Source organism: Rhodamnia argentea, chromosome 5, assembly GCF_020921035.1.
Source record: "Rhodamnia argentea isolate NSW1041297 chromosome 5, ASM2092103v1, whole genome shotgun sequence".
Lineage (NCBI taxonomy): Eukaryota > Viridiplantae > Streptophyta > Magnoliopsida > Myrtales > Myrtaceae > Rhodamnia > Rhodamnia argentea.
The window spans coordinates 2,137,493-2,159,622 of NC_063154.1; the positions used below are offsets into that span (position 1 = coordinate 2,137,493).

The 22,130-nt window shown below is 41.0% G+C and overlaps 3 protein-coding genes across 6 annotated transcripts; 1 reads left to right on the plus strand and 2 right to left on the minus strand.

Moving 5' to 3' along the window:
- Positions 1-1,403: 1,403 nt before the first annotated feature.
- LOC115743628 (protein trichome birefringence-like 33) lies at positions 1,404-4,651 on the minus strand. 2 transcript variants are annotated; one of them, XM_030678479.2, is made up of 6 exons: positions 4,375-4,650; positions 4,014-4,245; positions 2,554-2,725; positions 2,229-2,428; positions 1,947-2,105; positions 1,404-1,821 (listed from the first exon to the last, which is right to left on the minus strand). In XM_030678479.2, the coding sequence occupies exons 1-6, from the start codon at positions 4,574-4,576 to the stop codon at positions 1,482-1,484; spliced, it is 1,305 nt and encodes a 434-aa protein (XP_030534339.1). In that variant the 5' UTR covers positions 4,577-4,650; the 3' UTR covers positions 1,404-1,481. The 2 variants fall into 2 exon arrangements, with proteins under 2 accessions (XP_030534339.1, XP_048134783.1); XM_048278826.1 differs by having other exon boundaries at positions 4,014-4,651.
- A 4,721-nt stretch (positions 4,652-9,372) lies between these two features.
- On the minus strand, positions 9,373-14,803 carry LOC115743630. Of its 3 annotated transcripts, none has more exons than XM_048278827.1 (12): positions 14,402-14,803; positions 13,747-13,803; positions 13,628-13,658; positions 13,482-13,535; positions 13,314-13,377; positions 12,753-12,809; positions 12,319-12,425; positions 12,139-12,177; positions 11,501-11,589; positions 11,303-11,381; positions 10,658-10,705; positions 9,373-9,863 (listed from the first exon to the last, which is right to left on the minus strand). In XM_048278827.1, the coding sequence occupies exons 1-12, from the start codon at positions 14,602-14,604 to the stop codon at positions 9,783-9,785; spliced, it is 909 nt and encodes a 302-aa protein (XP_048134784.1). In that variant the 5' UTR covers positions 14,605-14,803; the 3' UTR covers positions 9,373-9,782. The 3 variants fall into 3 exon arrangements, with proteins under 3 accessions (XP_048134784.1, XP_048134785.1, XP_030534342.1); XM_048278828.1 differs by having other exon boundaries at positions 13,761-13,803; positions 14,402-14,543; XM_030678482.2 differs by lacking the exon at positions 13,628-13,658 and having other exon boundaries at positions 13,761-13,803; positions 14,402-14,800.
- Positions 14,804-16,925: 2,122 nt separating this feature from the next.
- On the plus strand, positions 16,926-21,795 carry LOC115743627 (DEAD-box ATP-dependent RNA helicase 18). The gene is made up of 11 exons (XM_030678477.2): positions 16,926-17,276; positions 17,694-17,930; positions 18,065-18,325; positions 18,591-18,670; positions 18,773-18,878; positions 18,953-19,066; positions 19,314-19,412; positions 19,507-19,596; positions 20,087-20,193; positions 20,366-20,509; positions 20,997-21,795. Exons 1-11 carry the CDS (start codon positions 16,998-17,000, stop codon positions 21,265-21,267), a joined length of 1,788 nt encoding a protein of 595 aa, XP_030534337.1. The 5' UTR covers positions 16,926-16,997; the 3' UTR covers positions 21,268-21,795.
- Positions 21,796-22,130: the final 335 nt, after the last annotated feature.

Genomic DNA, 22,130 nt, shown 5'->3' on the forward strand with positions numbered 1-22,130 from the left:
ACGATGATCTCGGATACGTATATGTTCCGCATATACGTGAGTATATACGAACTCATTCTAATCCAAGATCGAGCTCAGGTTGCCCTAGTTGAAGATCATCCACACTTCGGTCGGTCACCAGCTTGGGGAGAATTGCAGAGCGTATTCGCATCTTCGCCCTTTGGAAATGTCAACTCTGTCACTCTCTCCCTCCCATATTTTGCCTTGCACGGAATTCTCCTGCCCATATTATCTCCACGCCAAATTTGAAAAGGATTCCTTGGTATGTAGCAGACACTGCAGCTTCATACTTGACACAAGATTCTGTGTCTCAAACCTTTCGCTCATTTCATGTTACCTTATATCCTAGCGATCCTAAGACGAATCTCGCCAAAATCGAACTGTTGTATATCAGTGTCTGGAACTCGAGTCCATCTACTTCTCTTCTGATCTAGAAAGCAAAAGAGGGAAAATGGGTACCAAGACTTTTCTCCTCGCAGGTTCGTGCACGGCGGGCTCGCGTATTTTTGAATATTCTTCATCGATGAGGTAGTTTTACTGAGTTTTCTAGGAATGGGATCGACCAACTTCTGCTACTGCTGCTGCAAGTTGCGAATTTCAAATAGGGCAACGGATGTGCCGTAGCAAAGAGTGGACAAATAAGATTAAACAACTTGCTGTACGAAACCGATGCGAGGTTGTCTTCACATCTCCTGTTTTGGTTTTAGTCCTGTTTTTCCTCCTTGTGTTTCATATGATGCGGTTGGAAAAAAAAGAGGATGTGGATTGCAAGCTAAGCGTGACATTGCAAGTGGGTCAACCAGGCAAAGCGTCTTAATGCTGCTGATGGGTTTACATGATGAACTCAAAGCTATGATTTTGTAATTTTTTTTTTGGTAGTTCTTGAGGGAAGCATGACCTTATCCTCTATAATCTTAAAGTTTGCCAGCCTCTCTAGCAGATCCATTAATGGGTACCTCTGAATTGTATTCGATTTTGCTTGCCCACTTGAGAAATAATTGAATCAAACTCGGGATAATTTCTAATTAGGTCACGGCTTTAAAAACGGATAAGCATTCACGGCTTACTTTATCGGTGCTTACGCGTAAATAATAAGTAACTTTTCTATAAGAAGGCCACTGACCAACTCAAAAGAACTACTAATGTCATTGATTTCAGCTATATAATTGCCGCTTCTACGGTTGAGAAGATTTCATCAAGGATCTGGGAAGGTGAAAGGGAGAGCCTAGCAGGATTAGAGAAGATCAATGGGCAGGATCATCCGGGCCGGGCTCTCAGATCAGGCCTGCCCATTTCAGAAATTTCATGCATAATTCTCTGACCTTGCCGGGCCGAGAACTCTAACTAAAACGGCTCTGTCCAAGCCAGCCCGACATTGTCCTTCGGGTCCAATTTTTTTTTGGGGGCGCTCCATGTTTTGTTTTAACAAAGAATCAAAGAAATGTTGCAGCATCCATTTTTACAAGTGTAATTTCGATTGATTAAGGATAAAATAGCTTAGCAAATAGAAGTTCGTTCCAAGTATCTTGGAGGCCAGGCAAGCACCAGTGCACGCAATCTGCATAGCTTACAGGGTTCGCTAGCTGCTTAGGAGTCAGCACGCTCCATTGCTTCTTGTAAATCATTGTGTGCGCGTCTTTTCGATAGTTCGAGAGCTGAGTTATGTTCAGGAATGTGATGGGCACTTTAGATTTGCTGAACACTTCGCTTATCACCTGCATTATGCTTTTCCGGGAATCTGAGCCCCAGTACTTTGGATCTTCGATCGGCGTGGTTTGGTTGTAGCAGTTGCCTCCCGGTTCGCCGCCCCATTCTTCGCTACTGCAAGAAGTTTCGTATGTTTGAGTAGAACAGATCGATTAGAACAATGTCCAGTTAGAAGTTAGAACAGATCGATTTGAATTTTGTATGTTGAGAGAGAGAGAGAGAGAGAGAGAGAGACATACTTTCCATGAGTAGGTGACATGCTAGTGAAGAATACTCTGGTCTTCTTAGGGTCCATATTCTTCTGCACCCATCTCACCAAGCTTTTCATTGCCATTCTATAAGCATCATCGGTGCTCTTCACCACAACATCCTTGACCTCATCCTCGAAAGACCCTTTCCTGCAAAAAGGTTTCGATCAGATCTGGTCAAACCAACCTCAAGCTGTCCGATTAGTAACAGTCTGCGACCGAGAAGGATCGTAATGATCTTGGTTTGCATAGTGATTATATGAAGGGATTTACAGGATCTTCACGGTGACCCCACTCATCCACCAAAGATAGGTGTTAAACACCAATATGTCCACTCCTTTCCAGTGCTTCCCGTGCTTGTTGATCGAGCCTTTGCGTACGAACCTATCAGTCACCCGGTGGATGACGGCATTGTCTGAGTTCGACTCGAGAAGGAACGGCGCCCAGTAGAACTCGATCGTGGCATTGTAGTCCTGGAGTTTTTCACAGAGAGGAAATGAAAATTACTGAAGCACATGGACACCGGATGATCCATCCTGGTTTTGTTGATCGGTTCTCGCGGGAATTACGAATTGGGAAAGTAAATTTCTCCAGTTACCTTGGCAGTGAAGACAGTTAGGGAGTCGAAGGTTTCCATGGACTTGGAACCTTCAGGGATGAGCGAATGGAGGAGGCAGATCATCGAAACATACTGCCCTCGATTTAGGGAGTCGCCCACATACATCATCCTCTTCCCTCTCAACGCTTCTAACATCAGCGTCGCATTGAATCTGCACAAGTAATTTGTCGCAAGAAACATTAGAGTTCCATAGAGAAAAAACCAACCAGCAAGTTCTGAGTGATTTAAAAGACTGAGGGGACAGAGTTAATCGATCAAGCAATTAATCGGTGGCTTTGCTACGTAGTATTGTTGTGACTCGTGAGCCAATGGCATTGATCGCGCATTCGAAGAGTTTGAATACTTCAAGGACTGTATTCATGAAATACACATCGACAGGCTAACTTCATTAGACAAAGTTTATTGCGAATGAACTTGTCCTAAATGTTGCATTGAATGAAGATAAGAAGGAAAACACTTCCAGTGACTTCCTGTGGCCATGACCAGGTAAAACTTCCAGGTATCTGTCTGCTTGACTTTATGGCTAAAAGAATCAACCTGTGGCCGTCAATGATGCAATGTCTCTCTATTAAACCATTCTCCACTAATGACTTTTATACTGCGAAAGTTATTCGTTTTAGTAGTTGAAAATCGCAATTACATCCCATGGTAAGCAATGACAGCAGAACATAGAAGAAGGCGGGCGGAATCCACGATCAAGATCGGAAAAGAATAATAATTGGCGCGAGCTTTCTCAATTGATCTGGACATCAAGCTAGCCATTGCCAAGATGATTCGATTCCAAGACAGGGGCATTATTATGGGGTAAAATGGAAAACATAGTAAAGAAATTAATCTCGTGTCTTAAAAGTCAACGCCACCCTTATTGTCCTGATTCATTTGGTGTATCTAACTTGCAGAGTTGTTAGAATCATTAGGTAGTATTTGTTTTCAAAGCTGACGCCCCGGCCGGCTAGCAAACCCGCCGGCGCGGGGCAGCAACTCCCTTGGGAAAAAACACGTACCTTCTGATCTTCCAAGTCAACTTTCAAATCTCTAATTCATATTTATGGTGAACCTTCCATAGTTTTCTTAGGGCTGTGAGGTGAAACCTTCAATGTACCGTCACGAAAAGCAAGCTTTCCCACGAAACAACATGAACCCATCAATGGCAGTCAAGAGCTTCAAGAGAGGCTCCGAAAATCTTGAAACTCTCTTTGTCTAATTCCACGAAGTTAATCTCGTTTCATGGTTTAAAAGGAAAATGAGATTGCTACAGTGTTTCCAGATTAAGACGACTCCGTGGTGACCAATTTGCCATTTCAGAGGTTGAAGCAATAGGGAAGCGGAAGAAGAAGAAGAAACAGAGAACTAAGATGTAGAAGACGAGACGAAAAGTCAACGACACGCAATAAGAAAAGTTCAAAACTTCTATTTAGAGAAAAAGAAGCGATTGGAACCTGGGCAGAGAACAGGAATGAGGTTGCCATCGCCGGTGCTGGTAGTCCTTGTCAGGCCTGCCGTGCTCTTGACACGTCAGCTGCGGCTGGATGTACGGGCACTCCGATTCCTCGTAACTCGGCCGAGTCGACTCGTCCCTCACCCACCTCCCGCTGAACACGTCGCACCCTTCCTCTCCCCTCCCTATCGCGAACGGAACCGGATCGCTGCTGGTGCTGCTCTTCCTCTGATCTAACGACCCAAGAACGCCGTTAATGACCTTCTCATATATTATAGTACCGTCGGCGGGACGCGTGTCCGCATTTCGAAGTTTGTATTTTCTTACGTCAGACGAGGAAACGGGGAGACGAGTCAACTCACCGGTTCGCGGCCCGGGCCGAGTCGAGCTCGGGCGAACTTGGAGCTGTTGACCGAAGATGCAGACCAAGTCCTCGCCGTAGAGGATGGAGACGAAGACGATGAACGATAACAGAGCGAAGAGGTAAGGCGGGAGACGTGTTTTTCTCAGAGAAGAAGAAGACGACGACGCCGGAGAAGAAGAAGAAGAGAGAGGCGATTTCATTTTGGTGGGCGGTCTAAGCTTCTGTCTCTGTTTAGAGGGAGGTGATGAGTTTTTATTTGAGTTATTTGATGAGCTACTGAAAGAGGAAAAGAAGAATAAGTATAATGTCAACGGGAAAACTGATGAGTGCTTTTGTTTTCTGACCATCTGATTGGTGATCGTCCTTTGATCATCATGATCAAGATGAGGTGAAAGTGTCCCTTCCCCGTGGGATATGGGATAATTACTAAATTAGTACTAAACCTATTATGATTATGTCCATTTAGTCGTAAACTTTTTTTTATTAATTGATTCAAAAAACTTTTGCAATTATGTCAAATCATTCATAATTTTTTTTTTATCTATTGAGTTCTAAATATTTTGCAATTATACCAATTTAGTCTACTTTCTCGCCAAAGACGTTTTTTAATAATATTCTAGTTCTTTTAATCTTTTTCCTTATTTTTTATTTTTTTTTTCCTTGCCTAAACCTAAACCTCTTGGTACTGTGGCTGGCAAGGGCTTCGCGGCTCGGACCAGCATCTCCAAGCCTCGCCCAACCGGGCGAGGCCATGGTGGCCACCGGCGAAGGCGACCTCGCCTAGATTGGACGAGGCTTGTTGAGTGCTGCAAAGCCCCGCATTTATTTTTAGGAAAGAAAGAGAAAAAGATAGGAAAAAAATATTATTAGAAATGTCAACGTCAACTCCGGCTAGCAAAGTACACTGAATTAGTACAATTACAAAAGGTTTAAGACTTAACTGGTTCAAAAAGAATTAGGGTTGAATTGACACTATTGATATAAGTTTGGAACTATTTTGGTAATTTTCCTGCTATAAAATCATGTGAGAATATAACAAGATTGTTGTCAAGGACATTAACCCATATTTCCCGAAAAAGATTGCAACAAATAGCACTAGGAATCAATCTAGAATATAAAAAATTAGATCTCAAAATAGACGTAATATCTCGATAATCTTGTAGTGCTAAAGGTACATATATATTTTTCACTTTAATTATTACCAGTATTTGATACTAATTTGGAGAAACTAGTGCTATTTGTACTTGGTGATCTAGACTAGTGATTATTGACTCAAATGTGCAAATCTAGACCCTTTGCGACCTTCGGCCACCATCATGGACCGTCAGTGAGCCAAACTCGAGTGTCGGCTAGGCATGAGACCGGCAATGAAAGGTGGAATGTATGGTTCACAGCTAAGGAGAAGATGAACAATGATTTTGAAGGCAAAACTAATTAATATGAAAATATAAATGAGGTCAAATTGGTAGAAAAAAGATTCGTTAACCCTAAAAACAGCACTCCGGAGAACAACAAATGCCAAATACAGTAATTATTACCAGTATTTGATACTGGGTTTTCATAGTATTATTACACTTTCAATATTCATTGTGGATTGGTTATTCGTCAGCATAGATTTAGCGAATGATGTGTTTGGAAGCCCTTGTCCAAATGAATATTTTACAAAGAGCCGACAATGAATTCCATTAATAATCGGCCGTTTTGACCATTTGAAATAACTCGATGAATTTAGTTCCAAATCACATTTGTCACTAGGACTTTCTTTCTCGATCTTGTCGCAGCTGCCGATGGGTCTCCTTAAAAGATAAAGTATGCAAAAGATCGCTCTTTTATGTAATTTTATACAAAGAGTATATAAGATAAAATTGAATCTTAGGTCTCACACTTGTTGATGTTCATATCTGCATTACAAAATTAACTAGATTGAACATGTTATCGATTTTATAATATGTGCGAACGTTATCAAGGCGTCACGACCATCATCATTTTAATTTGGGTACAACCTTTTCTCTTGTCACGTCAAACGCAGGAGCACAATGATACCCCATTGTGGATTTGGAAACTTCATCGATGGACCTTCCTCGTACCAAGGTTGTCAAGAAATATCAACTCTTTTATTGCCATACTCTCGACATCATCTCAGTATTTCAAATTTTAAATTGTTCACACACTAATTAATGCACATTCCACGTGACGTGCGCTGTGCACACCATGTTTATGGTTTCCTTCTCTCCTTTTTTTAATTTTATGTTCGAAATTTGTTAATTATGATACTGTAACATTAATACTTTATTCCAAAAAATGGAAATTAGCTCGGCTTAATATACGAAAAAATTTGTCAAAAAAGTCATAAATTTATTGCACTTTTATCAATTCAGTTATAAATTTTTTAATTTTATCAATTGAATTCATTTGGTTAATTTCAACAGGAAATCGCCAAATTGGATACCAGTATATGCAAAGGCTCATGACACGGAGATTGAACACAAAACCTTGGGAGAGAAAGCTGGCAAAGCTCGTGCGCAATTTGTAAAGCATCTATGCTGTGGAGTGTAGACATCAACGATTTATGGCAAAATTGACCGAATTGTACCAATGCAAAAATGTTTATAACTAAATTAACTCTATTGAAATGATTAAGACTAAACCGATATCAATGCAATAAGTTTATGACCTTTTTTTTTTTGTACTTTTTCCTAATTAATGGTGCATCCAAAGCTTAATAGAGTTGATGAGTTCATTTGCCGTCGAGGCACATCAAAGTAGAAATGTACATCTGACAACGTTTGGTTGCCCTGTCCTGGCCAACGGGTCATGTTAGGCAAATGCGTTCGCTTCAAGTGCAAGCCATGCCCATCTTTTGCACGGACAGCTTGAATATAATTCGAGTGCATTGTGAAGATCGATGAAGCCGAATCGAATATCTTCCTCACGTTATAGAAAAAGAGGAGTAAAACGAGACGAAAATGATATTAAGAGCATGTCGGGGTCCACGATTCTCTCCCGCTCTTCCTGTTCTTCTTGTTTTGTCTTGTGGAGCGCATGATGTGGCTTGACTTCAAATGCAAGGTTTGCCTCTGGAGAGACGCAATTAAAAACGATGCCCGTCGTTGTCACTTCTCCTAGGCGAAAGGGTTTAATCATCATTTGGAGGAAGGGAACGGAAACGACAGGAGACACAGGACAGAGAGGAGAGAGCGAGTGTGGACCGTTTTTTTTTTTTTTTTTTTTAATGTTTTGGGGGTTTAGGTGAAATGATTACCCAAATGTTAGGTGGCATCTCAGCTTCAGTTGGTGGCAACATTTACCTACTTGCTAATTCTAGATTCCTCACCAGTTGATGAGGGAGCTTCTTATCTTAGAATATATAGATGGAAATCAGGAATATAATATTCAAAAGAAGCATGGGACGGATCGACCTCATATTCACATGAATAATCTGACTAGAATAATGACGATCTTGGCATTGTCCATTTTCACATGCACTTGAAGCTGAGAGAACGCCGCTCCAAAATTTTCAGTAAAATTTTCGGTGTGAGGTGAACTGTGCTGTTAGGTGATAGAAGAGGAGTTGTGGAGTGAATAGATAAGATTTTTCTGCTAATAAGACTTGTCTATTGTTTAGGGTGATGAGGGAAGTGAAAATAGAGAGCCTAGAGATAACTTTAATAAAAGAAAATTTTATTCCAAGAAATAACCTCGATGGAATCAGCGTACGTCAGTCGCAGCTCATTTTATTTGTTTCTCGTTGAGGTGAAGAGCATTGTGCTTCCCTTGCTTTCGTCTAATTCCAGTTAAAGACACGGATTTCATTGCCTACAGCCCCGGGGCACCCGCTGAAGTTTTTTCCGTCTTAATCAATCTGAAAGAAAGGTGATGCAGTGCAGATGCTTCTAAGTAAGGGAGAGAGCAAATTCTTTTGATGAGTACGTTTTCCTTTCAAGCAAATTAGACTACGTTTTCCTTTTCTCCTGTTCTTATGTGCTCCGAGGGCTAAGTTGTCCATACAGCACAATTTATACTCCCTTTTGGGCAAACAGCAAATCGACATCGTGCAGTACAGGCTCCAACCTCTAACCTGCGGTCGGTGAGTCGTGAAATAACCCATCATACGGTCACTATTCTAGCATAATACTTCGCATGGCAATTCATTCTTTCCTGCATCGCGTGCAACCATGTCAACCGTGGGATTCAAAGGGTTTCTCGGCTATCTTGTCCTAAGACTGGGGCCTATTGCTGCTGTTTTCCCACTAACATTCGTGCTCCAGCGTCCAATTAAGCTAAATCACCACGCTCTCACACAAAACAAGCGACCCAACAGAAAGGAAAACTAAATGACTTCATCTCAGCATGCTTTCAAACTCGCAATAAACAAGAACATCAGCGTTGTTGCAAGATCTGTTAACTTCTGCGTTATGTCACAACATCATCCGTTCACACAAACCATAAATCAATTGAATATAGTGAGAAACCGACTTGAAAAACCTCCAAAATGCCAGCATCAACCTTTAAAAGCTCTTGTTATTGAGGCTGATGTCTTGTATTCTGTTATCCAAGAGATTATGAGGCGGTTCCGAAAGGCCCCCTGACAACCGGACAGCACGGGGTAATTTGTGCCATGTAGGATTTCTCTATATATATTTAGGACGAAACAGGTCTCTAAAGATAGAGAGGGAGTGAGAAAAAGTGGCTGTACACTTTTCTACGTTAACAGTAAAACAGATCTCATCTCCCCGTGGACGTAGGCGGGTGAAACATCTCCTCTGTTGAACCACGTAAATTCCGGTGTTGTGCGAATTTCCATCACTTTCTTGCATTATTGATAGGATCGAATTTAGATATTCGACACTTGTGAGCTTTGTAATTTCCAAATTTTGTCCTTCTCCTAAATGAACTTTGGATGCACATTACACAATAAAGCACGAGAGTCAAAGTCTAGAAAAAGTACCTATCAGTAAAAAGATAACCGTAAATCAATTATGTGGCTAACTCCTCGATCTAACTGAGGAATCAATTGAGCCCTACCGACAATTTCTTAAAAGAGAAGAAAATTTTATACAGAGAAGTTTGCTTCTTTACTTGGCAAACGTAAAATGAACTTCACGAAAAGCAGTAGAAGAATGTAGTTGGGATGAGAACCAAAAAGAAAATATCCTCAACAATTGAGAATTTGGAGCTTTCCGAAAATGCAATGAGAGAGAGAAAGAGAGAGAGAGAGATATTCGACCAAAACAAATGAGAGAGAGTCCTGCCACGCCTTTGTATTTAGGTGGTATTGATCCCAAAACCGAATCTTCCATGTCAAATTCTCAACTTGGAAGACTGCATCCCATCCTTGGAATGTCTATTTCCATAAGAAGCAGCAGGAGATTATTGCCCAATGAATCTTGAAGGGAAATTGATTGTTTAAAAGCCAACGGAAGTATAGGAGCCTCGGTGACCTTGAGAAGGCCCTCGAAATTTTTGCACTAGAGACATAACTAAACCCTGCAAACAATAAAGCAATAAAGCTGAATGTAAGTATACGCAAACTGGTATAAAGAATCACTAACATATAAATGCTCATAGCCTGCCAAAAGGCTAGCTGGTGAGAACAGACTTCCACAAAGTCGCAGGCAGACATATTATGAGCTCCATTCTCTTGTACAAAATATTTCTACATACAACATGTGCTGGAAATTAGAAAGGTAGAACTTAGACCCCCTGTAATATTACTCAATTGAGAATAGCAAAATGAGTCCTGCATTCGTACAATGAGGCAAGTTCACTGTTTTCTGGAATGCGCACTCACTGTTTTGGTCACAAGGAAAACTTAATTGATTGATCTAAACAATGTTTCCACCAGAAAAGGATGGCTAAGATTTTGCTATTCGTGTAGATCTAATCTGTTCAACAATAGAAATTTTCAAAAGCACGTGAGTTGGACATCAAGAATGAAGAACTTCCATCTGTTCTTCAGATTGGAGGACTGGTAATGAGATCTTGACGAACCAATATCCTTGAAAATATCCTGAAGTTGTAGTCCACCTGCGCAAGTATCAGCCTACATCCTGCCCTAAGTCATAGAACCACCGGTGCAAACTCGGTATTATTTTCCCAACAGAACTTCTTGAGATCTAGTTATCTTCATTTTCTGTGTTCAGATAAGTAAAGTCCAGTTCAATTAAGCCAAGGGAGAAGAAGATCCACAACCAAAGTACAGCTGACTAACATTCTAAGTTATCCTGTTGCGCAGCACATGACCATTTCGACACAAGTAACATAACATATGGATAGGGTACCTGTGTTCTATGTGGCAAGCTAGCCCAAAACTCTAGGTTTGGAATTGCCTGAAAAGTAGTGGGAAAAACACCCATAATGTTAGAGTACCAGCAAATCATGAAGCAGCACCAACAGAAGATTTTCTAAATAGCACATAAATAACAGAAGGAACATGTATGCCTTGTCAAAGGATATAGAGGTCCTAATTGAACCTTTGACCTTTCAATTTCAAGAAAGGATATTATCGAAAAAGATTAGAAAGGATATGCTCCCCAAACAGAAAGGCAAGCCAATTCCGAATATAATTAGCAGGTATCATAAAGTTCCAGAATTTACTTGACAGAAGGTGGTGCGGTAGATGAAAGATGTGAAAAGAAAGGAACTTAAAAATAACCTATATTAGCACAAGAATGAGCTGCATAACGAACAATTATAAATGCTGCACATAGTACCCATGCAAAGCATTTTGCATTGTCTCACTTGTAGGTGTACAAGAATCACTTGGTTCACTACGTAAAGTGTGAAAATATCAGGTAAGCGGTGTGAGGATTAGGATGACAATACCTTTAGACTTAAAGAGTGTCTTACATTAGTGTATAAGTGAAATTCTGATAACCAAGGCATTTAGTGCAAAAAGAAAAGTGATGACTGAGTTGCAAACGTACATCTATACCATGAACTCCAAGCATAAAGTATCTATACACTGTACCAGCAAGTAGATACCCTCCAAAGAGACACAGGCTTCTGTAATTCAGATAAACACGGTATCAGAAAATCAAGACAGCATTGTCAGAGTCAAATTACTTGGACAATATATGTTTCACAGAAATTTAAAGGACTTAAGAAGGAAATAAGAACTTCACATTATCAGGAGGATACCAAACCAACCCCAGCCATGTCCATGCACATATATTATTTCAGCACAGCCAGAAGGATGCCTCAACGATGTAGCCTGAAATTATGACATTCGAAATATTATGCCAGATTCTCCCAACCAAATTAATGCATCTAATACACCTTCACCATCCCCTTTTTTTAATAGTCATATAAGGAGAATAAAACAGACATCTTCAGCTGATCTTCAGTTTATGTGAATACATTGGACCAATGCCCAAGTTCTGATGTCATTAAACTTCAGCATATATTGACTGACTTTTCACATCTCTAGCTAATACTGCACCAATGATCCTGCTATTTGGTCATGACTTCGCTAATGTAGTTTCTGGCAAGTGCTCTGGATAAAGAAGAAACTATTAGAAACCGCTTGATGCATCCCTGATAGAATTATGATTTTCGTGATGATAAAGAACCAGAAAATATTCTCATCCTCTGAGCATTGTATTAACCGTGGAAACCAGAACAAAACTCCAGGAGTATGAAGGACACGTGCTCATGTTATTTTGCTATGATCATGCATACATCCTCCCGTTCCAAATCCTACAATCACATTGTTAACTGCCGAAGAATAAATAAAAGAATTCCAGTTTTTCAGAGCACTCACATAGTCACAAGTCCCCGATTTCTCAAGTGAATTTGGTCCCTGTTGGAGTCACCCAAATCAAAATCTCATATAACAAAGAAAAAACAACAGAGAGGGAAATATACAATCATGTTATGACATCATTAAGGACTCTGAGCAACCAAATAGGTTATGGAAAAATTATTACAGTTAGATTCTTACTTGAACTCTGCTTGGATCACATATGACGGATACAGAAAGTGAACAAGTAGACTTGCCACCATCATCCATCATCTTGACAGTGACACCACTGTGCGGTTTCTTCTGATCTGCGAAAGTCGAGATAAAAGGAACATGAATTGATATCTCATACAAATATTACAATTGCCAAGCACAGGCAGTAGCTATATTGGAAATTTCTCGTTAATACTCATAAGAATGTATTAAATACAAATATTTACAACCGTGCAAACATATATGGCAACAGATTGAGAGGAGGGCCAGCAGGGGCCCTTGCAGCCCCATGCATGTCCAATATGCCCAGAAGTCCAAGAAGATTAGACCCAATACAGTTTGACTGGGTACCGGCTGGTCGTTTGGTCCGCTTTGGAAATATATCAGAAAGTTATTTATCAAATAAGAGAGATTTATCTCACCTGTGACGTTTACATAAGTGCTAGTTGCGCGCCCAATTGTCATACATACTGGGTAGCCTGCATTTGTAAGTTCAATACAAATTTTTATGCTATGAGACACTGTAATTAATATTCAGAATATCACAGAACATCTTTAACAGCCAAGCAAATTAAAAATATTTCCTGCTCCCTCATGAAGCAATGGAGTTCAGACAACTGAATGCTACAATTGATGGGATTTATTTGCAATCATAAGCCATAGTAGAAACAACTTACAAGCTAATCAACAGGAGGAAAGGAAGCTGCTCTCTAAGCCTAAGTGCTAAATAGCAATATATGGAAGGTAGTGGCACATACAAAATTAACGAGATAAGAGGAGGACTGTAGAAGAACCATCGTTACTGGAGACTCGATTAAGTCCTTTAGAGCCAGTTATAAGAAGAAATTTGCTCAGCCAGACAATTTTGTAAATATTGATCCATTATGCAAAAGGAACGGCAATCCCCTGTCTAAGCAATAAAGCTACCAAGGTCTCATTGTATAAGTGATGGATGCACTGAAAAGCGACAGATTTATTATTACCTTCTACATCATCTGTCACAAGAGCACTGCACTCCATGCCGCAGCGTGAAGGACCTCCACAGTCCTGTAACACAAGTGCTGCGATCAAGCTACAAGAAAATTCAGGAAATCCTATAAATAAGTATAGGTTCAAGAAGAATTTCCAAATAAAAGAACTTGAGAAGTTACCGAGCAGTCAACGCATCTAGGTGGGTCATGATTGAACATCATAACGCCGCAGAGCTGCTCAAGAGAATAGAAGTTCAGAGCTACATCAGTGAATCAGCTAGAACTCATGTAAATTACCAACTCTCCACTCTAAAGGCTCTTGAAACCTGTATCTTGGACAGAGAGACAAACAGGTCCCTATAGTGGAGGTTACATGCATCAAAGTGCAAAAAAGTGAAGTCTCGCATTGAGCATTTTTATGGAAATTTAAGAAACAAAATGTGACCTGCTGGAGACAACCTGAAACCAGAGCACAGTATCATTTGCTGCCACTTTGTAAAATCTGCGCCACATGTGAAGAAGAATTGTGATAGTTCATCTGAGCCAAATTTATATGTTTGAGATCCAATCATACAGGCACAAAAATCGAAGGCTAAAAGTTACCAATTGCATTTGAACACATGATAAACTATGTACACTTCTACATTAGTTCAGAAACAGTTGATATTGACTAGCTTAGGATATGTCTATCAGCTAATTGAGTTAACATGTACCAGAGCTCAGCTCACGATAGAGACCTCTATCACAACTCACACGTCGATTCCAGCTCAAATTGGCCAACAAGTGGTCCACCTAAGTAATTGAATCCGACAGAAAGAACTGGCACATCAAAGTCGATGCTCATCGAGAGAAATCTATGAGATCTATGCCAAACAAATGCAGTATCGCGAGAGTAAACTACACACGGTGCAATGGCAAATGAACTTCAATCAATACCGACGGTGTGCTAAACATGTCGCAATTGCCACACTACTCAGTGGCGCTTGTCCGCATGTAAGCAGAGTTCCGATCAGACAACAGGACAAGCTATCCACTACCGCAAACACAACAGTCGAATTTAAGCTCGCTGGAGCGGAGAAGAAGAGTGAGAGACACGTTACCCGTCTTCGCTGAGCACGCCGTGCGGGAACTTAGGGATGGGAGAGGCCAAGCTATAGTTGTAGAGCCTGTCGCGGTCGGCGAAGCTAAGCTCGCACGTCGCGGCGGGTGCGGAGACCGAGCCCCGCGGCGACGAAGCGCAGCTCAGGATCGCCGAGAGGAGGAGAAACAGCCATCCCAGCGAGCTGCGACGAATCATCTCCATTTTGCCTCGGGCAAAGATTTTCCGGATGGGACTCAGCCGTTGGATTTCTTCATGGAATGCGTCGAAGAAGGAGCCGCGGAGAACATCAACGAAACCCTGCGCTGAGACTGAGATAGTACAGAGTGAGAATGGGACAACGCCGCGACAAGGCGAAGGGGAAAAACCCGAAATTATTCGTTTCCACGATATTTTAATGATCCCGAGACGCCTTGCCAATTTTTTTTTGCACCTTCCTAATCATTCGATCATGAAGTGATGAGTGCCGATTTATTTAACAAAGTCGAGGTCAAACGTGATGGACGTGATTACAATTGACTTGAAGTCCAGCGAATCTGGGACCGTCAATCAAGGCCCGGCATCAATCGTAACGGTTGTGCGCGCGAGTGATGCCTATGGCTAGTCCACAAACGTGTGCTAGGAGTTCCATGTAATTATTATCATTATTATTAATTTTAATTCAATCCCCGAACTTTCGAAATCCCGCTTAACGTAGTATCTCTATTATTGACCCACCGACAAGCTACCATCGCCACCGGGACACACCGTGAGAAGCGGTCATGGCCGCCTTTTTTTGGTTATGACCGATCCTTGCCACCCACCATGAGAAGCTAAGATCAATCCTCGCGATTGCTGGCGCGATCGATATGGAGTGACCATGCCTGTCGGCAATCATGTCGCGGCATCCCATCATGCTTTACCTCACTGGTCCTCCCTCTCTCTCTAGCCGAGGCATCGCAACCTCAGATAAGGTCTCGCGTGCTCTAAGGTCTTGACGACCTTGGATCCGAGGCACGCATCCTCTAATCCAAGGCACGTGATCTTGAGTCGAAAGAGTTGTGGTCTCACACTTGAGAGTGAGATAGAGATTCAAAGTGGTGGTAGTGATGGTGGTGGATTAGGGCATATTTTCTTAGCAATGAAGCTAGTCTCTATCGTCTCGGTGGTGGCAATTGGCACGCTTCAGATTGGTGATTGTGGCCAAGTCGATGGCAACGGCCAAGCACAATGGCAAAGGATGTAAACCGCAATTAAAACCTTACACGGTATCTCAAAACATCTTAACTAGATCACGAAACACCGTAACAGAATAGCGACGATCCAATGCTCTTGAATTTCTCCAATATCACCCTTGATCGTGTTCTGTCATGACTCCTTATGTGAGATTATTTATGCATTAGGGTTAGAAGATGAACTTGAACTATTGTAGATTTTTTAAACCCTCTCATTACGAACCATGCTCAATTCGGCCCACATTAACCAATCCCAAATTAGTCTAATTAAAAATATTTATATCGTTTTTTTCATTAGAGCAATTGGTAATTACAATATTAATTAATTTAACCCACGTGAAAAAAAACTCTTACAAAGGATTGGAACCGAGTGTGGTCAAGTCAAGCGCGTGCTAAATAGAGATGACATAGAAGCCACGGAGTCGCCAAAATATACAAATGGATGCAAGGTAAAGGGTATTAATGTTTCCGACCCAAAAAGAAAAAGGGCATTAATGTCCACGTCAGCCAATGTCATCAGCATTTTGATGGAAGGAATAAACTGGACCAAATATTGAAAGTCTAAAGAATGAATTGAAAAAAAAAATTCACAAATTACATTGAAAACTAAGTAAAAGTTCAGGATTATTTTTTTAGGAAAAAAAATAATCGTTGGCTTCTCTTTGTCAAGCAAAATTAGGGTCACCCAAAAAAAAAATTTTTTTTTTGCCTTTCTTATTTCTAACTCTCTTCTCTCTGACTTTTGCTCTACCTCTTTACGGAGGGCTGGAGTGAACCCCACACTTATGTTACTAGAGCCCCCGATACCCAATTACTTTACCAGCAACGATGCATGCCTTTTGGCTATGCCTAGAAGTTACACAATCATATTTCTAGTAAAATGATGCCAAAATTTGACCCGCATAGAGTAATGTTAGAAATTCTACTCCATGTTATAAATATCAACAATATAGAGAAATCTCGTGCTCCTGCAAATCTTTATTCATTTTATTGGTAAAATAAAGTTACACGCATAAACCCTCCACTGAAAAATTACAAACAAGCCTTAAAGTTTGGTACCATTGTACATTAATCTGCAAACTTCGAAACATTAGATGTTAAAACCCTAAAACTTAAATTTTAATTGCAACCGTCTGTTTTTCTATGAGGGTAACATGTAACTTAAACGGATTTTCGAATAATTTTCAAGTGATGGCATCTTGTGGGACTTGATCAGGGCCCGGCCCAAGGGCATGAACGTAAAGTCGAACAACGCCGGCGGCAATTTTCGTAATTATGCGGTAAATTGAAGTCCTTAGCCGCCAAAACAGCGGAACCTAGAAACCCAAGCCAAAACCCTGAGACGAAGCAAAAACGGCGCAGCGCCGCAACCGAAGCCGCGAAATGGACGACGAGCCCCGCGACAGCAACCGCAACCGAGCTCTGACCGCCACGCGCTTCTCCGACCTCGAGCCGCCTCTCTCCGAGCCGGTCCTCGAGGCTCTGAGCCTATCCGGCTTCGAGTTCTGCACGCCGGTGCAGGCCGCTACGATCCCGCTGCTGTGCAGCTTCAAGGACGTCGCCGTCGACGCCGCCACCGGCTCCGGAAAAACTCTGGCGTTCGTCGTCCCTCTCGTGGAAATCCTCCGCCGTTCCTCGTCCGCGCCTTCCAAACGCCACCAGGTTTGGCCCCCGCTCGTAAAATAGTTTCACCTCGCGTTGCCTGTGAGTACATGAGTGAATTGGATTTTCTGAGAAATTCGAGCTGTTGCGCCACCGACTCGAGACCGTCCTGATGCGAACTGGAGCGATGTTTATCGTGTGAGCAGGTCGGGATGAATTGAATGGAATATTTGCGAAATCGTAATTACTGGAAAGGCTGCTTTGGGGATCTTTAATGACTAGCCCATTCAAGAGGCACTTTACAAGATGATTTGTGGCTGGCTGCTTGTTGTACAGTCATGGTCCGCCTGAATTTGGCGTTCGATGGCTTGCCTCCATGAAAGGGTTGCTCTTGTGAATGTCTAGTGAATTAGATTAATTGGATTACAGCTTTAGTTTCAAGTCTGATTTGTTCATTGAAAATCGGTATGCTTGTAGGTATTGGGAATAATTATTTCCCCTACCAGGGAGCTGTCATCTCAAATCTTCCAGGTGGCGCAACCTTTCATTTCTACACTGTCAAGTATCAAATCTTTGCTTCTAGTTGGCGGAGTTGAGGTTAAAGCAGACATGAAGAAAATAAAGGAGGAAGGAGCGAACTTACTGATAGGTACACCTGGGAGGCTGTATGACATTATGGATCGGATGGATATCTTGGATTTCAAGAATCTTGAGGTGTGCATGCATGCATCATCTTGTGTTACATTTGTGCCGTTCGATTATGATAAGCTTGTTAAAAGAAATGGCTATCATGTGTACATGGTAATTAACCACTACGGCTTATTGGCACATCTTGTTGGTTGTACCAGATTCTAATTTTGGACGAGGCAGACAGGCTCCTCGATATGGGGTTCCAAAAGCAGATAACTTCCATTGTGTCTCGCTTACCCAAACTTCGTAGAACTGGTCTTTTTTCTGCTACTCAAACTGAGGCAGTTGAAGAGCTGGCTGAAGCTGGTTTGCGGAACCCGGTGAGGGTCGAAGTTCGAACAGAAACAAAACAACAGGATGATTCAGCATCATCACGGGATGCAGCCCCTTCGAAAACACCTTCTGGCCTGTTCCTTGAGGTACTATGCTCCTTTTCAGTTTTAGTAAGAAAAATTCGTACTCCTTTTACTTCTCTTTTGTACTAATCTGATAATAGAGATGGACCATTTTGGATGGTGTGTGTTGCTATGAATATGAAGCAAGGTAATAATCAATCACCAATATTTGTGAGTTCTGAGCCTCTAATAATTGGTCATGCAAATTTGTGCATGGGGTCCAAGCAATCCTCCTATGCTTCATTCCAATACTTTTGTTCATGGATCTCGGTTCGTACTTAATTTGCAGTATTTGGAGTGCGAAGCAGACCAGAAACCGTCACAACTCGTTGATTTCCTTATGAAGAATAAGTCCAATAAAATTATTGTGTAAGTCAGTCATTGTTGTTAAAATTGAGAAGCAAGGGGTGCCTTGTTGTTGCGGGCCATCAAGTCATCTCAAGCTGAAAAATGACCTGCTTACTTTCGCAGTTACTTCATGACTTGTGCCTGTGTTGACTACTGGGGAGCAGTTCTTCCTTGTCTTTCTGCTTTGAAAGGTCTTTCTTTGGTTCCTCTCCATGGGAAAATGAAACAGGTAAATGAATGCTATTTTACACATTTTAGTCTACTTATTTTGATTCTTTAACTTTTCTTTTTTGTGTCCTACAGATTGTAAGAGAAAAAGCATTGGCTTTATTTACGTCACTTCCAAGTGGCGTTCTCCTATGTACTGATGTCGCAGCTCGAGGTCTGGATATTCCTGGTGTTGATTGTATAGTGCAGGTCTGTCAGTCTTGTATTTAGCAATATGTCATTGATTTTGTAATTTTTAGTTTTCATTTGGTTAATCACATGAATGTTGTTTCATCAAAAACCAAAATCTTTTCATTTTGTTTACTACTAAGATTATCTTCACCTTGCCAACTGTTAAGCATTTTGGATGTCGGGATATTTATTTAATAGAAGGATAATTATCTTATAGATGTCTAACTTGACTGTAATATGATTATTTTCCTTGTTATTTTGCCAGTATGATCCTCCTCAAGATCCAAATGTTTTCATACACAGAGTTGGGCGCACAGCTAGGCTGGGCAGACAGGGAAATTCAATTGTGTTTTTGTTGCCTAAGGTTTTGATTGCTATTTTCTAGCTTCTCCTCTCCAAAATTTTGAAATAACTTGTTCCTTAAATTGACTATGTATCTGTTCCATGTATTTATTCAGGAGGAATCTTATGTTGAATTCTTGCGCATAAGAAGGGTTCCTCTCCAACAAAGGAAGCGCAATGATAATGTGCTTGATGTTGTTCCCCTGGTAAGAATGGTTAAGATGATAGTTTTGGCGGCAAGAATATGGTTGACATTCTTATCGCCAGTTTAATGCATCTTCGCTTTTGTTCTTGTATTATTATCCTGATCTTTGTTGTCTGGTCAACTCTACCTGCACATCTTTGTGATGTGTGGATATGAGTATGGTGTAAGAGTTTTTATGACAATAGTGCTTTCTTTTTCCTTTCAATGGTCCTAGTAGAAGTGTAATATTCTTATGTTTTCTTATTATGTCTACTGCCAGTGTAAGAAACAAGTCACAGTTTCACCATTGGAGAGTTGACAAGTGGATAGACCCGGTTACATAACTATCTTTAAACATATGTGTTATCCATCTAACGGTGAATGTGTAAACAATTCTTTGCACTTGCATTGGACCTAATAATAATTCTATTTTCATCACTATAAGATTTTGTATCACTTCTTCCGAAGTTTTCTTGCAGTTGATCTTAGCATAAAATATAATTTGGTATCAGATGCGCTCTGCTGCAAAGAAGGATCGTGATATTATGGAGAAAGGAGTGAGAGCGTTTGTCTCATATATTCGAGCTTATAAGGAGCATCACTGCTCTTATATTTTCAGGTCAGTAAGAATGTTCTGATGCCGGAAATAAGGACGTGGCCTAATTGCGAATCATGATCCAGTAACTTGGATTCGACTTTTTATTTGTCTCCCATCTTATTAAGAAAGAAAGATAAGAACCTTATTCCATCCCTCTTCCCTCTCTTCATATGTATGGTTTATGCTTTCTTAGGTGGAAAGAACTTGAGGTTGGGAAGTTGGCAATGGGATGTGGCTTGCTGCAGCTTCCTGGTATGCCCGAGGTGAAGCACCATTCACTTTCGACAGAGGGTTTCACTCCAGTTGAAGACATTAACTTGGAGGAAATTAAGTACAAGTAAGAAATTTTTTTGGCTAAGCATACTCTTTTCATGTTTAGCTTAGTCTGTATTGATACTAGATGAGTCGTGGGAGTTCTTGTAGATTACACCCCTATGTTAAGAGCAAGCATCTGAATCTTTGAGCTCTGTTCCCTTAATACACTGCAACCCTCTTCTTTTTCATGTGAACAAATGATCTCTGTCCCAGCAAGTTTTCTGATCTGCTGAAGCTTTTTGTCTAGACATAGTTTAAAGAAAATCACCTCTACTGGAACCATTGTTGATCATATTGCTCTGTTGATCATATTGATCTTACTTTTTCAGGAAAGTGAAAATCAACTGTTCTTTTGATCAAGTAATCCTAAAGGGTTTTGCTTTTTAAAATATTTTGATATGTAACCTCATACCTTGTTTATTTAATGGGTAAAGGTAGGTAGTCTCAGTCAGTAATGGATGGGAGAGTCCAATAAATTGCAGTCATGTTTTCGGATTGATACTGTCCAGGGACAAATCTAGGGAGAAGCAGAGGCGGAAGAACTTGCAAGCTAAGAAAGAGGCACCACAGAAAGATCCAAAAACCCATAAGCCGAACAAGAATGCAAATGCTGCTTCCAATGTCATCAGGAAGAAAACGGCAAAACAGAGGCGTGCAGCTCAGACAATTGAAGATGAAGATGAGTTGGCTCGAGAGTACCGCCTTTTGAAAAAATTGAAGAAAGGAACTATTGATGAAGATGAATATGCCAAGCTGACAGGGACAGAAGATTTGCTTTGAATTTTTTGGCCGAGCCATCTTAGTTTCGTGAAGAGGTTGAGACTCGAGAGAAGGTTCATGTTAGGCATCTGCATGACAAGCAAATGATGGATGGAAGCTCAACTTTTTCCTAGAAAAGCTCGAAATTGGCAACTTGAAGCCTCAATTATTGAGTTCGTAATCTCTGGACAACCATCAACTTCACCAGCAGCTATTGATGCAAATGCCTAGGGGTTAAGAATACAAGGACCTCAGTATATTTGGGATCCCAAAAAGATACCCTTGTTCAGACAAATCCGGTGGCTGAAGAGTATTGAATGACTGGAACCAGAAAGAACCATGTTTCACTTTGGGGCTTTAAGTCATAGAAGTAAAGCGTCCAAGCAAAGCTGGGTAGTTCTTGGTACATAATTTGATTGATTTAGGTTGGTGAGAGGTTTGTCTTTCTTAGGTAGAAGGTATGTGCCTAAAGAAAGGGTAATTAAACTTGTAATCTGTTCACCATAGTATGAGAAATTAACCCAAGTATATTGTTCCTTTCCCCTTTTATTCCAGCTGTTTCTGGGAATTGGAAGTTGGTCTGGTAGTGGAAGGGGGTAGACCCATGACTCTGATTGGTACCCAAGTTCTGATAGTCTTCTAGATTCATTTTCGAGGATGCAATCCTCCTGATAATTGGAACAGATATTGCAGTGTGCAATAAGGACATTACCACTAGGCATTTTTCTCTCTTTAGGTGCTCAACTTAAGCAAGCCAAAGCAATATAATTCATAGAAGCATTGGCAAGTGATTCTAACTAGGAGACAATGGATGCGTTTGGTTTAGTTTTTTCAAGAGACTTTGGGTCTCTTTAAGAAAACTTGGCGTGTTTGGCGAATTTTTT

Coding starts and splice junctions, on each gene's coding strand:
- LOC115743628 (XM_048278826.1), bottom strand. CDS start 4,576: ATGAAATCGCCTCTCTCTTCTTCTTCTTCTCCGGCGTCGTCGTCTTCT. Junction 2,429..2,553: donor TAACTGTCTTCACTGCCAAG/GTAACTGGAGAA, acceptor GAAAAACTCCAG/GACTACAATGCCACGATCGA. Junction 2,106..2,228: donor GGGGTCACCGTGAAGATCCT/GTAAATCCCTTC, acceptor ACCTTTTTGCAG/GAAAGGGTCTTTCGAGGATG.
- LOC115743630 (XM_048278827.1), bottom strand. CDS start 14,604: ATGGAGATGATTCGTCGCAGCTCGCTGGGATGGCTGTTTCTCCTCCTC. Junction 13,659..13,746: donor TTTCAGGTTGTCTCCAGCAG/GTCACATTTTGT, acceptor CCTCCACTATAG/GGACCTGTTTGTCTCTCTGT. Junction 10,706..11,302: donor TTGGAGTTCATGGTATAGAT/GTACGTTTGCAA, acceptor ACTACTTTTCAG/GCAATTCCAAACCTAGAGTT.
- LOC115743627 (XM_030678477.2), top strand. CDS start 16,998: ATGGACGACGAGCCCCGCGACAGCAACCGCAACCGAGCTCTGACCGCC. Junction 19,413..19,506: donor TTGTGTTTTTGTTGCCTAAG/GTTTTGATTGCT, acceptor GTATTTATTCAG/GAGGAATCTTATGTTGAATT. Junction 20,194..20,365: donor CACTGCTCTTATATTTTCAG/GTCAGTAAGAAT, acceptor ATGCTTTCTTAG/GTGGAAAGAACTTGAGGTTG.